Here is a 17,029-nt window from a genome sequence, read left to right as displayed (position 1 = left end):
GAAGGTGGTAGATAATATTGGGTAGGTACCAGTTGGACAGGGACATGAGAGAATATGGAAAAAATCCTTTTTAAAGAGCTTTATTACATTAGATTGTAGTGTCTGTAAACAATTACTGCATTCAGGGAGTTGCAGGGCTTAAATGAGAAACACAGCTTTGTCAGATTATACCAGTCGGATAAAATGGCATGGGCTCCGGAAATCTATAATTAAATGTATTTTTGAAAATGAAAAATATAGCGTAACATCTGGTTTATTTCACTACAGAAGTGCCTGGGTATTGCTTCCATCAGTGTGATTGACTCTGGCTGATATTTGGATTTCTCTGTGTAAAGTAACTATTTTAATTAAATTTTTTCTGCTTGATTCTCTTTGTGCTGTAAACAGATTATTCACACACACACATTCATATAGAAAATGGTTTGCCTTATTTAGAAAATCTAATGTGTGTTCATTTTCTGTTCCTTGCAGCGGATATTCAACTCCTTTGTTTACACTGAGAAAATTTCGAATGGAGAAAGTGAAGTGCAGCAGGTAAGAGGTGATGGCACACTTGCATTCTCTGTCTTTGGATTGCTTTTGGCTTCATGACTCTTTTCCAATCTCCATGTGAGGTTGTCTGTTGCTCTTTATATATGATTTCATACACATCTTAGGCAAATGATGACACCCTCCCACTTAGGTTCTTATAAGCAATTGGAATAATGGTTATAGGATGGTTTTCTGCTATACATTGAAAATACTATTTAGTCCCTTGTTATTTTTTTGGAAATTCCAAAACTCAGATTTTAAAATATTAGAAATGATTTCATCTGCTATAGGAAAAAGTACTCAGGCTGTGGAATCAGACAAACCCCAGGTCAAATTCTGGTTTTTCTACTTATTTCATGACTCTCAGGAAGAGATTTAGCCTTTTGAGCTACAGTTTCTTAATCTTGAAATAGGTGGAGATATATCTGCTTGATGGGGTTGTGAGAATTAAATGAAATAATGTCCAGTTGACTGAGAATAAGTGAAATACGTTAGGTGGATGGCCTGATGTAGAAGCAGCTCAGTGAATGTTGGATTCTTTTGTTCTTTTATTTTTCTTCCCTCTTGCTTTCTTCCATTGCTACTTTTCTCCCATCTTCTCAATGCTCCGTGGCGTCAAAAAGTTCTAAGGCCATATTCTATTCACTTTATTTATAGCTGGCTTCAAATGGACTGCTTCCTAAACTAAAACATAGTGTTGGTGAACTTGGTCATAAATAATTGATCTGTGCTTGAAAAAAAAGGGTGGTAAAGAGGATTCTGGGTTTTAATTTCAGCTAATCCACCAACCTCATTACACCATATGACTGCCAACTAGTAATTTGAAGCTAGATTAGAAACTTAAGTAAAACACAGGACCAAGCTGAAAACCAGAGTGTAACAGAGTGTTTCCATAGAATAAAAAAATAACTATAGGAAAATACAAAATAATTTAAACTCCCTGAGTTGCTGCCTTTATCTTTCTCATGTTGACTCGATCGGAACTTCAAAAGTGCTATGCAGAAGGACTAAGTTTTCAAGTGTCATTAATGTTAAGTTATTTATAGGATACTTATTTATTTATAATAAATTACTGTGGTTTCATCTTGAAGTTCAGCATCTCCTGTTTATAGACATTTAAGACGTTTATTGGTTTCTGCAGGTTAAATTTAGACAACATGAGATATTAAACATGTACCCCTTTTCTTAGATTTAGATACTTTTAAAAACTAATGACCTGAAATTGTAGGGAATGTGGTTTGTTGTATCAAATCTTACCTTCATAATTCTGTCTTATTTTTATTCTGGCAAACCGGAAAGTGCTTTTGAAAGGGTTTTTCATGAAAAGGGTTTTTATAGGGGACGGTTTCTACACAAAGCATGTTTAAGGAGACTTATTGGGAGACTAAAAGCCATTTGATAATGTTTTAAAGAAACTGATCCAGGGATATCAGTTTTGTTGCCTTTCCTTACAGATATGGGTTCTTCTTTTAGATGTATTTTCTTGGCCAAGGGGAATGCCACAGGGCACTTGGGATCTTAATTCCTGGACCAAGGATGGAACCTGTGCCCCCAGAATTGGAAGTGTGGAGTCTGAACCACTGTACCACCAATGAAGTCCCTCTTTAGCTGTTTTTAAACATGAAAGTTGTTTCATTTTCTTGGAGTGATGTCTTTGCTTTTTAAAATCTAGCTGTGAACAAGTTTGGAAATCTATAATAATTTTCAAAAAATTATTAGCAGCTTATTTAGTGCACTTATGGAAGTATGGTGATTTCCATATATTATCACATTGGTTTTTCCCTATAACCCTGAAGGAATGATGCTATCATTATTTTAGATGAGGTAGACAAAACTCCAAAAGATAGAATAAGTTAGCCACAGTCTCATGAATACTAAGTAAGAGAACTGGTTTTCAAAATAAGTTTGACACTAAGTTATACCATCTATATTTTTATTTTAACAGAGTTTATGTTAAAATCTGTATTTTCTTACAAAACAGAAAGTGTTAGTTGCTCAGTCGTGTCTGGCTCTTGGTGATCCCATGGACCATAGCCATGGAGTTCTCCAGGCAAGAATACTGGAGTGGGTCGCCATTGCCTTCTCCAGGGGATCTTCCTAACCCAGGGATCGAACCTGAGTCTCCTGCATTGCAGGCGGATTCTTTACTACCTGAGCCACCAGGGACGTCTACAAAACAGAAGACTTTGCTAAACTATCTTTAGTTGAAGAAGACAGATGAAGGAGAGTCATCACCTCGTCATTTCTGTCTCCTCCCTTTTATTGTCAAAACTTCTTTCTTAAATATTGACCAGGAATGTGCTTTTTAACTTTTCTGTAACTCCTCCAGTCTCTCTAGAAGAACCTGGACAAAATAGATCTTATGCCACTTTCACATCCAGTATTTGGAGATAATTATCATGTCATTACCATTTAGCCTAAAACTGAAAATACCCAGGTCCTGAATAATTTTTTCTTCCATGACAAGGTTTCCAGACACTTTCAGTGAGTATCTGCTCTGCCTTCAATATTATGATTCTCTTGTGGCTTGAATTAGACTAGAGTTATCCTCATTCTAAATTGAGAGAACAGAGAACTCCTGACATCTACTTGACTTGATTAATAACTGCCTAGGAACTCAGGGCCCTGTGATCCTGGACAGTAGCCAGGATGAAATCTTTAGGGAAATGCTTACCTCTGTGTTTCCTATTCTGTCCTCCATCACAGTGACTCACACTTTCATACATATTATCTCCTTGAAACTATAGAATAACTCTGTAAGGTTCTGGGAGTTTAGCTATAACTAACCAAGTTCAGGAAGGTCAAGGAGCCTAGTTGTTAAGTATTTGAGCTGACTTTTTAAAAATTGTGAAATATATCAGACATGTAGAGTATATGAAACATGTATGAGTAGAATACAGAAATACTGGATTAAAATGAACATCTCAACCTACAACCCATCTAAAGAAATAAAGCATTACCGGTACTTTAGAAAGTGCCCATGTAACATCTCCTAGGTGACATCTCCCTTTCTTGCCCAAGGATAATTCTGTCCTGAGTTTTTGTTGGTCATACCTTTGCTTGTGTGTGTTTGAAATATATATATATACATGTCCCTAAATTCATTATTTGATTGTTTTTGTTCTTTATATACATCTCAAGTATATTATGTTCACGTATCTTGTTACTTTACTGAGCATTATATTCCTTAAAATCACCTCTATTGATATATGTAACTAAGGAACATTTAGTTTCGATTATAAGCATTCCATTAAATGCAGTTTATGTATCTGTTTTTCTTTTGATGATGTTTGGGTTGTGTCTAATGTTGATTTTTATTGTTGTTAGTCGAATCTCCTGGTGCAAAATTTAAGTGGAATAATTCTTTGAGTTGCAGGAACATTATTATCTCTGACTTCTGCCAATTAAATGCTTTTCCAAGTAGCCTGGGTCAGGGGAAAGACTGGCTCAGGTGGAGAATTCCTTCTCTAAAGTAGAACTGCTGGGTACCAGAGTGTTCAATGTGATTGGATAATGCAAAACTGCTCCTACAGTGGTTACCATGGGTTACCTGTCTACAGACAGTGTACTGGACATGTGCTGCTCTATACAATCTTCAGTGCTTGGTATTATTGAGTTTTAATCTTTTGCCAGTTTGGAATGTTGAGATTTTATCTAATGAGTTTAATTTGTTTTACTCTGATTACTAATGAGGTTAAAATGACTGTTTACCACATTTATGGTTCATTTTTTGTGTGTTTATTATTGTGTCGAATACCTGCTAATGTCCTTTGTCCATTTTTAAAATTGAGTTGTCTGTTTATTTTAGAAGTTTAAATATTCACACTGTTCTAGATCAGGTCTATCCAAAAGAGACTTCTGTGGTGGTGGAGATGCTTCATACTGGTACTAGTTAAGCAGCCACTAGCACGTGTGGCTGCTGAGCACTTGAAATGTAACAAAAGCTACTGAGTAATTAAATTTTAAATTTAAGTTAAATAGTCACGTGTGGCCAGTGATTACCATATTAGATTTCCTTGAAGATTTATGTTTCATAAATATAAATGTTCTCCCAATGTGTGGCTTTTCTTTTCACTTTCTTTATGCTATCTTACATGGGATTATGATATTCAATTCTTACAATTAAGAATTGAAGTTTTAATGTTAATAGTCGTTTTTTAAGTCAATTTTTCTTTTCTTTTTGGTCTCCAGTTATTGGGGTATTGTTAAATTCTACCCCAAAGACATAAAGACGTTCTCCTATCTTGTCTTCTAAAATATTTGTCTTTCTCCTTTAAGACTTTCAGCCACCTGGAATTGCTTTTGATGTTGGATGTGAAGCAGGTATTCAATTTTTTTCCCACTGCCCCATGTGTATTGCCAAGTGGTCTTACACTTTCTGTTGAGTAATTGTCCCTTTTTTTTTTTTTCTATTTGTTTTCAGTCATTAGTCAAATGTCCATGTATGTGTGAGTTTGATGTGGTTTCCTTTGGTGTATTTATCTATAATTGTGCCAGTACCACATATCTAGATGGCTAACGTCATGTTTCTTAGAATTTTAGATCATTTGCTCTTACATGTGAATTTTAGAAACAGTATTGGTATTACCATAAATCTATAGAGCAGTTTGGAGAGAATATCTTACTAATATGATTTGGTAAGCACAGTGTCTCTTAACTGTTGCTGTTCAGTTCCATGCATATATTTTATGTCTAATTTTTTTAAGCTATCATATGAGTTTTAATGATTTATCTGTAGATTCCTCTAAGTTTTCTATGTAGATAATTTCTTTTCTGTGTCCTCCTACAATGATCTCCAAAAAAGTATTGTATATTTGATAATTGTATATTGTGGCCACATATAATATATATTATTTTTATTTAGGTGTATTCCTATTTTATCACTTCTTCTTTGATCTATTTAGTTATTTTAAAAGTATGTTCTAAAATTTCCAGATATCTGTAGAATCTTTCTATCAGTAATTTTCTAGCCATCCCTCTGTATTCCCTTGTTGTACTGAGAGCATAGAGCTCTTTGGGTTATAGTTTTATGCACTGTCTCCTATCATAATTCTCCACTTGGCCAAGCCCTGAGGTTTTGTCTCTTATGTGTCCGATGCCCCAAGTGATCATCAAACTGGAAGTTCCAGGTCTCCAGACTATGTATAATTCTCAGGATAAAAGCAGGTTCTGGCTCTGGCTTAGTTCCCAGATTTCTGCTCTCCTTACCCTCTTAGGGCCACTGAGTCTTTGTTCAGGGACTTCGTGGTCCGAAGGTAGTTTCCACTTTTCTTTAAGACACTAACCTGGTGGCTCAAATGGTAAAGAATCTGCCATCTCCAGCACTGCAGGAGACCCAAGTTCAATCCCTGAGTTGGAAAGGTCCCCTGGAGAAAGGAATGGCTACCCACTCCAATATTCTTGTCTGGAGAAGCCCATGGACAGAGGAGCCTGGTGGGCTATAGTCCATGGGGTCACAGAGAGTCAGACACCACTGAGCAACTTAACGCTTTCAGTTTCAGCCTCTTAACAATTGTAACAGCTCTTAACAATTATAACAGTTCAGCTGTTTCTAGGATTGGTTTAGTGAGCCAAAAACAGATTAGTTATTTGAAGTAGATTATTGACCTATGTCCTCTTAATTACAGCTCACAATCTTTAGTTGGAAAGGAACCACTTTTCTATGCCTGCTTTCATATGTTTCATAGTATCTGGAATACTGACTTGCATTTTCTATCCATCGTTTCTCCTTTGGGGTAATGAAAACTGGAGCCCCGTGGGTTCTTGCTCTCTCTCTTTACTATCAAATCTTATTGAGAGTTGGATCTGACTTGTGCATACTATGTAATTTGGCAGTAAAGCCGACCTGTTAATATCTTTCTGGTTAGGGGAGCAAAATAATTAAAACTAATAAAAACCATTTTGTGATTCTTGACTCTTACCACAAAACTCTCTTTAGTATATAGACTTTTCTTTGCTTTTTCTCATTATTTCTTTTAAATTAACCTTTTGAGTGTGGTTCTAAATTGCCTAACAATGTGTTTTAAATTTTTAATTAGTTCATTATGTAGTTCATTTTGCTGCCAAAAAGCTATAGCAACAGCCTCAGGAAAATAAAAATCCCAGGCACACGTTCTCATGTGGGTCACCTCCCATTGACTTCATTTTTGAATATTTTAAAAAATGAAGTTGTGTGAACACCTTAAGGGCATTATATCAAACTGAACCTGTATCAGGAAAAATAAATTTTCCATCAAGTGCTCTGTAAGATAGCAAAATGTGCTCCATAAGACACAAAGCAGTGAAGAAAAAAACAAAAGGAGGAAAAGCTTCTTGGGCCACTTGATTGAATCACTTAAAAAAACTACTTTGGATATGTTTGAAGAGTTTGCTCTAACTTTTTCTCAAGTGCTCGAGTAATTATTTATGTTAACAATTTGTTTTTAATGATATGGCAAACATTTTCATAATTATTACAGTATTTCATAAACTATTGATTTTTGGCAGCAGCTGATTTTAGAAGACCTTGGGATTCTTTTAAAATGAGCAAATTGTCAGGAGAACTGCATACTTAAAGAGGAGATGTACCTGACTTTGTACCAAGGGAACAGTCTGCCTGTCTCTTCTATGGTATTAGTTCTTCAGGATCACATACATGTGTGCTCAATCACTTCAGTCATGCCCGACTCTTAGTGACCTCATGGACCATAGCCTACCAGGCTCCTCTGTCTGTGGGATTTTCCTGGCAAGAACACTGGAATGAGTTGCCATGGCCTGCTCCAGGGGATCTTCCTGACCCAGGGATGGAACCCACGTCTCTTGCATTGCAGGCAGATGATTTACCACTAAACCACCAGGGAACCCCAGGATCATATGCATTAACATACAAGCATCCTGTTCTCTCTAAACACACATGCAAAAACCCCTTCTTTTGATTCTACCTCCCTCTCCAACTACTGTCCCCTTTCTTTCTTCCCCTTTGAGGCACAGCCCCAACACAAGAGATGTCTCTACTCCATAGATCCAGCTCTCCCTTTCTCTCTACAACCTTTTCTGGTCCCACCAATCCCAAAACACCACTATCTTGGAGGTCACTGGTTACCTCCACTTTGCTAAATCCAGGGTCTTCACTGTATTAATAATGAACAGTTAATCCCTTCCTTCTTCTCTCATAAACTTTCCTTACTTGGCCCTGCAGGATACTCCACTTGCCTTCTTGCTGTTTCTTGGCACATTCCTGCCTTAGGGCCTTTGTACTGGTTCTGTTCCAACATGTAATCCCCACTAGCCCTCGCTTCCTTCAAGTCCTTTCTCAAGAGTCTCCTTCCAAAAGAGCTGAGCACCGTATTTATACTGCAGCCCACACTGCTCCCCAAACTCCTGATTTTCTTTTAGTTTTTCTTTTATCACTTATCACTTTTTGATTTTTAGGGTCCTGGATTTATAAAACTAGTTTGGAAATTCCACCTCTGTTACTTTTCAAAGAGTGTAGGTTTGGTGTTAATCCTTCCTTTGATGTTAGGTAGAATTCATCAGAGCACCATCTGGACCTGAAGTTAGTTTTTGGTCATCCAGATTCCTTAATAGCTCTAGGTTTAGGAGTTTTCTAGGGTTGGACTTTTTTTTTCCCTTCTTCAGATTTTCTCTCATTTTGTGTCAGTTTTGGCGAGTTGAATTCCAGATTGACTTTTTTTTTTTTTTTAATCTTTTTGCACTTTGGTAATGTCCCATGTGTACTGGACTACATAGTTTCTGATGAGGACTCAGTGCAAGTTATTACTCTGTATGCATTGTCATCGCCCCATTTCCCACCCCATGGCTACTTTTAAGACTTTTCTCTAATCTTTAGTTTTCAGTAATTTGACTATGGCTGCCTAGACATAGCCATCTTTGTATTTATTCTGCTTGGTGTTTGTTGAGCAGTCTGAATCTGTAAATTTATATCTTTCATCAAACTTGGGGACTCTTTTGACCATTATATCTTCAAAGAGTTTCTCCATTATATGCTCTCCTTCTGGGTCTCCAATTATACACACATCAAATCTTTTAATATTTCACTGTAAGTTCCTGAGATGATACCTCCTTCTATTGTTATTTTAATTTTTCCCTCTCTGACCGTCAGACTAGATAATTTTTAATTGATTTTTGAATTCATTCGTATTATCTCCATTCTACTGTTGACCTCTCCAAATATATTTAAAATTTTTCAAATGTATTTAAATTTTGTTGGTATTTTTTCTTTTTTAAATTATGAAAGCATGATAACACATTTACAGGAGACTTGGAAAATACCAAGCAAAGTTACGTTTAGTTCCACTATGTATTATAATTTTTCTTATTAGACTAATTAAGATTTTTAGTTGGAGTTTCAATATCAAATTCTCAAAAATTAATAAAATGAATAGAAAAGTAGAAGGATATAGTACACCTGAAAAGCGCTATGAACCAATTCAACATAATTAAGATTTATACAATAGTAGGATATAAATTTTATTCAAGTTCTCATAGACTGTAAGCCAAGAGACACTGGAACATATCCAAGGACATAAAACAAGGTACAAAAATTTCATGGTCTAAAGATTTTGAGATTATACAGAATCTATTCTCTTATCACTGTGGAATTATGTTAGAGGTCAATGTCAAAAGATATTTTAAAATAACCTACATATTTTCAAGTGCATTGTGACATTTACCAAGAGAGATCTTTGACTTAGCTATTGAAAGCTTCAGTGAAGTTAGAAGACTGAAAAAACACTGAGGGTGGTTACAGAGAAGAAAGCAATTAAATGAGAAGTTAATATCAAAATGACAAATTAATAGCAAAGATACTTTAAAAACCTCACATTTTTGGAAATTAAGTGTCCATTTTTAAACTGTGGGTGTATCTAAGAAGCCATAGTAAGGAAAATGGGAAAATATTTGTTAACAGAATAAAAATGAAGAGAATTTATCAAAATTTGTTGCATACAGCTGATGCTACTCAGTGCAACTAAATACAATGTGAAATCCTGAGTAAGGTATGAAAACAAATAATGGATACTAACATAAATATTTGTGAAATTTGAATAAAATTTGTACTTTAGTTAATAATACTGTATCACATTGTTACTTTCCTGGTTTGTTTGCTTCATTTGTTTTGTTTCTTACAACATAGTATTTCTTTATATTCTCAGGATTGGATTAGAAGTTTCAAGCCTATTCAAAAAAATTTTTTTTAATTAGTAAGACAATAAGCTTTCTAGATTGTCAGCAGTAATACTATATGCCAGAATAAAACAAACTGTGTCAAAGTTTTAAGTGAATATACATTACAAATCTATTTTTCTATTCATACTTAGCCAAACAAATAGAATCAAAATGTCATAAATTTATTAGCTAGGCAAAATTTACATACTATATATATATATATATACACACACACACACATACAAAGATTTTCTACTACACTTGACGAAGGCTTGAGAAAGAGCAACAACAAAAAAAAGAGATGTGGAGATTGGAAAGCATAAAATAAATGAAATGGGAGCACTGAATATGAAATAGATAAAGTAAAGCAACTAGATAAAAGTAAAAAGATCATCATATAATCCTGTTCTTTTGAAACATGGCTGCTCATTAGAATCACATCCTGAGCTTTGGAGGAAAAAGAAATAATATCTGGGCATTTGTATTTTTTCAAAAAACTCCAAGTTGTGTGTGTGTGTGTGCATTTGGATTTGAAAAAGTGATTACAGGTTTTTCTATTAAATGGTAATTTCAGTGATACAGAATTCTGTTATTTTCTGACCAATGATAAAATGGTATTAAACAAATAATACATAGTCACAATAGTGAAAGATGTGTATCAGTTTTCACAGTCAGCAGCCAGAAAAAATAAAAAATAAAAGATGATTAAATTGCAAGTCATAATGGAAACATGATTAACCTAACAATAAATAATTGCATACAATTTGGTGGGGAGGTTAAGTAGAGTGACGTAGTAAGGAAAAACACATAAATGTGCATGTTCTCATCCCCCTCAAGCAGTCCGTGTCTTTTGGTTGGTGTATTTAATCCATTGACATTTAAGGTAATTATCAATATGTATGATCTTATTACCATTTTCTTAATTGTTTTGGGTCTATTTTTTGTAGGTCTTTTCCTTGTCTTGTGTTTCCTGCCGGGAGAGGTTCCTTTTGCATTTGTTGTAAAGCTGATTTGGTGCTACTGAATTCTCTTAACTTTTGCTTATCTGTAAAGTTTTTGATTTCTCTATCAAATCTGAATGAGAGTCTTTATGGGTAGAGGATTCTTAGTTGTAGCTTATTCCTTTTAATCACTTTAAATATGTTTGTGCCATTCCCTTCTGGCTTGCAGAGTTTCTGTTGAAAAATCAGCTGATAACCTTATGGGAATTCCCTTGTGTTTTTTCCTTTTTCCCTTGTTACTTTCAATATTTCATTTGTGTCCAATTTTTGTCAGTTTGATTACTATGTGTCTCAGTGTGTTTTCCTTGATTTTATTCTGCCTGGGATTCTGTACTTCCTGGACTTGATTGACTATTTCCTTTACTATGTGAGGGAACTTTTCAGCTATTATCTCTTCAAGTATTTTCTCAGGTGCTTTCTATCTCTCTTCTGCTTCTGGGACCCCTATAAAGTGCATGGTGGTGTGCTTAATGCTGTCCCAGAGGTCTCTTAGGCTGTCTTCTTTTTTTTTTTTTTTTCCATTCTCTTTTCTGTATTCTGTCTTGTAGCACTAATTTCCACTATTCGATCTTCCAGGTCACTTATCTGTTCTTCTGCTTCACATATTCTGCCACTGATTCCTTCTAGTGTATTGTTCTTCTGTTTGTTTGTTCTTTAATTCTTCTAGGTCTTTGGTAAGCACTTCTTGCATCTTCTCCATTCTTTTTCTGAGGTCTTGGATCATCTTCACTATCGTTATTCTGAATTCTTTTCCTGGAAGATTGCCTATTTCCACTTCATTCAGGTGGTTTTCTAGGGTTTTATCTTGTCCCTTCATCTGGGTCATAACCCTCTTGCCTTTTCATTTTGATTAACTTTCTGTGATATAGTTTTCATTCTAGCTTGACAGCAGGATTGTGGCTCTTCTTGCTTCTTCTGTCTGCCCTCTGGTGGATGAGGCCTAAGAGGCTTGTATAAGCTTCCTGATGGGAGGGACTGGTGGTGGGAAAAACTGGATCTTGCTCTGGTGGGCAGGGCCACACACTCAGTAAAACTCTTCACTGTTTGCTGATTGGTTGGGCTGTGCTCCCTCCCTGTTAATTATTTTGCCTGAGGGAACCCAATCATTGCCTTGCAGAAGGCAATGGCACCCCACTCCAGTACTCTTACCTGGAAAAATCCCATGGATGGAGGAGCCTAGTAGGCTGCAGTCCATGGGGTTGCTAAGAGTTGGACATGACTGAGTGACTTCAATTTCACTTTTCACTTTCATGCATTGGAGAAGGAAATGGCAATGCACTCCAGTGTTCTTGCCTGGAGAATACCATGGACAGAGGAGCCTGGTGGGCTGCTGTCTATGGGGTCGCACAGTCTGACACGACTGAAGCGACTTAGCAGCAGCAACCCAATCTGGAGTCTACAGGCTCTCTGTTCAGTTCAGTCTCTCAGTTGTGTCCAACTCTTTGCAACCCAACGGACTACAACACACCAGGCTTCGCTGTCCATTACAACTGCTGTACCTTGCTCAAACTCCAGTCTATCAAGTTGGTGATGTTATCCAACCATCTCTATGGTAGAGCTTATAGGCACTATGGTAGGGCTAATAGCAACTTCCAAGAAGGCTTACACCAAGGGGCTCCTCCCAGGAAATACCCCAACCCATGCCTCCACAAAAGGCCCTCCAACACTAGCAGGTAGGTTTGGTTCCGTCTCTATGGGGTCACTGCTCCTTTCCCCTGGGTCTTAGTGTGAGCACGATTTTGTTTGTGCCCTCCAAGAGTGGAGTTTCTGTTTATCCCAGTCCTGTGGAAGTCCTGTAACCAAATCATGCTGGCCTTCAAAGTCAGAATCTCTGGGGATTCCCAGCCCCTGTGCTGGATCCCCAGGCTGGGTAGCTCGGGCTCAGAACCTTCACAACAGTGTGAGAACTTCTTTGGTATTATTGTTCTCCAGTTTGTTGGTTGCCCACTTGGCAACTTCTGCTTTGTGCTTCCCTGATAATTCAGTTGGTAAAGAATCCACCTGCAATGCAGGAGACCCCAGTTTGATTCCTAGGTCCGGAAGATCTGCTGGAGAAGGGATAGGCTATCCACTCCAGTGTTCTTGGGCTTCCCTTGTGGCTTGGATGGAAAAAATCCACCTGCAGTGCGGGAGACCTGGGTTTGATCCCTGGGTTGGGAAAAGCCCCTGGAGAAGGGAAAGGCTACCCACTCTAGTATTCTGGCGTGGAGAATTCCATGGACTGTATATATAGTCCATGGGGTTGCAAAGCGTCGGACACGACTGAGCAACTTCACTTTCACTTTCTTTCCTTTGTGTTTGGACATGGGGTATTGTTTTTTGGTGAATTCCAGTATCCTCCTGTGGAAGGTTGTTCAACAGCTAATTGTGATTTTGAATTCTTCCTGGAGGAGATGCAGGTCCTTCTACTCAGCCGTATTTAAGCTCCAAAAAATTTTCAGGTATATTTTTCAGCTCTAAGATTTCCATTTGCTTCTTTTTAATAGAAGTTGTTTTCCTCTACTGTGGCTTTTCTCTTTTCATTCATTGCAAGAACAATTTTCCTTTGAATTCTTGAGCATAGTTATAATGCTGTGCTTAGTCACTGAGTTATGTCAGACTCTTTGTGACTCCATGTACTGTAGTCCGTCAGGCTCCTCTGTCCATGGGGATTCTCCAGGCAAAAATACTGGAGTGGGTTGCCATGCCCTCTCCAGGGGATCTTCTAGGGATTGAACCCAGGTCTCCCGCATTGCAGGCGGTTTCTTTACCAGCTAAGCCACAAGGAAAGCCAAAGACTACTGGAATGGGTAGCCTATCCTTTCTCCAGGGGATCCTTCCAACCCAGGAATCGAACCGGAGTCACATGCATTGCAGGTGAATTCTTTACCAGCTGAGCTACCAGGGAAGCCATTGTAGAATCCTGCCTGCTCATTCATCTTCAAATGTCTGAAGTTAATCTCTGTGTCTTCTTTTCTTGAGAACTGGTCACACTTTGCTTCTCCTTTATATATCAAAAAATTGGGTTCTGCTCTGGAGATTGTGAAAAAAAAAATCTGGATTCTATTGTATTCCAATGAGGAGTGTTGAATTTGTTTGTTTTATCTGGTAATTAACTTGGATAAAAACTGCTGATTTGTCTCTTTGATAACAGCTCAAATTTCAGCTCAAGTGTTTATATGTAGCTTACCTCATACATGTATAGTGTAGAATCTAAGAATTTTTCTGCCCCCAAATATATTTCAAACACTTGAGCATTTAAAACACATTATAGTACAAATCTAGTTTTTATTAATATTGATTATTTTTATGAATTGTTATTTGACACTGATTCTGCCTGAATGATTTGAAGTTTAAGGTTTCATTCCACCAAATACATCAGTGAGACATACGAAAGGAGAAGCATATTGGTTTTATAAGAAATCAATACTTAGCAGGTGCTAATAATACTCTAAGTTATTCTTTCATCTGAGTATGAACTCAAGGCCCCAGCCATGAACAATTCAGATCAGTTCAAAGCAATAGATTAGGATCCATCTGAAAAGCAAGAAATAGATTTTGCACAAAATTACATCCTTTTTTCATATGAAAAGAAATATACTTAGTAGCAGAATGATTTGTATGTGGCCTAAAAGCATAAAAGACCTCTTCAAAGAGATTGTGAATAGAGAATCCATTATAATGAGTTGGTTTATGTGCCAAAGTGTAAATAATCAGTCCTAACTAACATGATGTTTAGAATTTTAAAGCTGGAAAGGACCTTGGAGATTATGGGTACATGACCAGAAAGGATAGATAACTCTTCTCCTTTTTTTGACAGTTCTCTTATCGTTTGGAAGAGAGAACAAGAGTTTCATCTTTTGATTTGAAAGACTTGAGCTCCAGGCAGGGCTCTGTTACTTACTATTTTGTTTGATTTTTGGCATTATATTTAACTTTTTCATTTATCTATAAAATAGGGATAATAGTCTTGCAAGATTGTTTAAAAGTTGTATGGTTCACTCAGAGTAGTCTTTCAGTATTTTTGAGTTCTGCTTTCAGAATATAAAAGGATGGTAGAGTATGAATTTAGGAGTACACCAGTGAGAAGACTGCTGTTCTTAGTCTACTTTTTAATCCTTTTAGGTAAGGTCCAGAAAAAAAGATCTATAAACTTTAGAAGGAGAATTTCTAAGAGGGGATGATCACAGAAAGACTGTGGAAGGGACCAGTGGAAGCTGTAAATAAAAGTCACACTAGATGAGAAATGTGAAACTGGATATGGGATGTACATTGGCTTTGCATTTGTATTCGTTCTGTATTCCTATTCCCAGAAACTGGCCACTCTAGAAAAGTTTGATTATGTTGTTGAACTGTACACTGGACCACAGGCAGAAAAGGGCCAGTGGGTAGACAAGAAAAGGGAGTGTGGAAGAGCTGAGCACTTGGGAGTCTTGTCTTTTGAATTCTGGCTCTCTGTGCCTAGTACTAGGTAGGCATTTAGTAAATATTTGCTGGGGGACAAAATGACTGGAGTTACTCTTGTACTGCAGTTGTTTTGGGGTTGCCTTGCCAAGTGTAATGTAGTGTAGTGGTACCCTGAAGGCTCTCATTTTGTTTGTAATTACCTACTGAAATATGTCCAAGGTTCAGACTTGTTCAGACTAGAGGAATTCTGGAAATGGAATGGATTCTTTCTTTCTTTGCCCCCTACCTTTCCCCTCATCTTTCCACAGGGGATTTGTTTAAGCTGACTCCTGGTTTAGTTCACCCCCTCACCCAAATCTATTCTTGGCTCTGTGTTTATTGTAAGTATAATATTTATTCAATGTTTGTTGAATGAGTGAACCAAAGGCACTAAATCTGAAGGAGGGCAAAAGAAAGGTTAAGGTGTATTGAAGCCACCCAGATGGGGAATTTATAGTGAGTCAGCCAAGGACCAGAGCAAATAGATGGCTATTCTCTGAAACCAGAGCCCCAGCAAGTTTAAGCTGGTTAGTGGTTAGGTTTCCTTCATTGGAAATCAATCTCGATCTCCTTCAGTTCTTACTGTTCTTGGGCTGACTCTCCAAAAGAGAAGTTATCTTTTATATTAAAAATCCTCTTCCTGGACTACCTATGAAATCATTGAATGCGTTGTTAATAAGATGGCATGGTCATCTGTTATTTTCGAGAGATAGTATGGGAGGGGATTCAGTGGTTGACAGTTTATGTGGTTCTTTATTTCCTTAATATTTCCCTGCATATTTTCTTATTTTTGACCTCTTAATGACATTGTCGGAGAAGGCAATGGCACCCTGCTCCAGTATTCTTGCCTGGAAAATCCATGGATGGAGAAGCCTGGTAGGCTGCAGTCCATGGGGTCGCTAAGAGTCGGACACGACTGAGTGAATTCACTTTCACTTTTCACTTTCATGCATTGGAGAAGGAAATGGCAACTCCAGTATTCTTGCCTGGAGAGTCCCAGGGACGGGGGAGCCTGGTGGGCTGCCATCTATGGGGTCGCACAGAGTCGGACACAACTGAAGCGACTTAGCAGCAGCAGCAGCAGCAATGACATTGTACTAAGTGCAGGTATTGTTATCCCATTTTCCATGAGAAAACTGTATTTCATAGTCAGTTCAATTGCTCAGTCATGTCCAACTCTTTGCAACCCCATGGACTGCAGCACACCAGGCTTCCCTGTCCATCGCCAACTCCTCGAGCTTGCTCAAACTCATGTCCATCAAGTCAGTGATGCCATCCAACCATCTCATCCTCTGTCATTCCCTTCTCCTCCTGCCTTCAATCTTTCCCAGCATCAGGGTCTTTTCCAATGAGTCAGTTCTTCACATCAGGTGGCCAAAGTATGGGAGCTTCAGCTTCAGCATCAGTCTTTCCAATGAATATTCAGGACTGATTTCCTTTAGGATTGACTCGTTGGATCTCCTTGCAGTCCAAGGTTCTCTCAAGAGTATTCTCCAACACCACAGTTCAAAAGCATCAATTCTTTGGTGCTCAGCTTTCGTTATAGTCTAACTCTCACATGCATACATGCTGCTGCTGCTGCTAAGTTGCGTCCAACTCTTGTGCGACCCCATAGTCGGCAGCCTACCAGGCTCCTCTGTCCCTGGGATTCTCCAGGTAAGAATACTGAGTGGGTTGCCATTTCCTTCTCCAGTGCATGCATGCACAATAAGTCACTTCAGTCATGTCCAACTCTGTGCGACCCTATGGATAGCAGCCCACCAGGCTCCTCCATCCACAGGATACTCTGGGCAAGAATACTGGAGTGGACTGCCATTTTGTTCTCCAACATCCATACATGACTACTTGAAAAACCATAGCTTTGACTATATGGATCTTTGTCAGTAAAGTAATGTCTCTGCTTTTTA

General features: G+C 37.7%; 1 protein-coding gene across 1 annotated transcript in view; it reads left to right on the top strand.

Annotated features, from left to right (window-relative positions):
* The window catches only part of CACHD1 (cache domain containing 1), a 234,605-nt gene that overhangs the window by 94,475 nt on the left and 123,101 nt on the right, over window positions 1–17,029 (top strand). Inside the window, exon 2 of the mRNA XM_061411718.1 lies at window positions 472–534. Coding sequence (XP_061267702.1) covers window positions 472–534 — 63 coding nt within the window. The remainder of the gene's footprint in view (window positions 1–471; window positions 535–17,029) is intronic.

Source organism: Bos javanicus, chromosome 3 (assembly GCF_032452875.1).
Source record: "Bos javanicus breed banteng chromosome 3, ARS-OSU_banteng_1.0, whole genome shotgun sequence".
Lineage (NCBI taxonomy): Eukaryota > Metazoa > Chordata > Mammalia > Artiodactyla > Bovidae > Bos > Bos javanicus.
The sequence above is the reverse complement of the archived record's forward strand: the minus strand, read 5'-3'. Positions and strand labels throughout refer to the sequence as shown.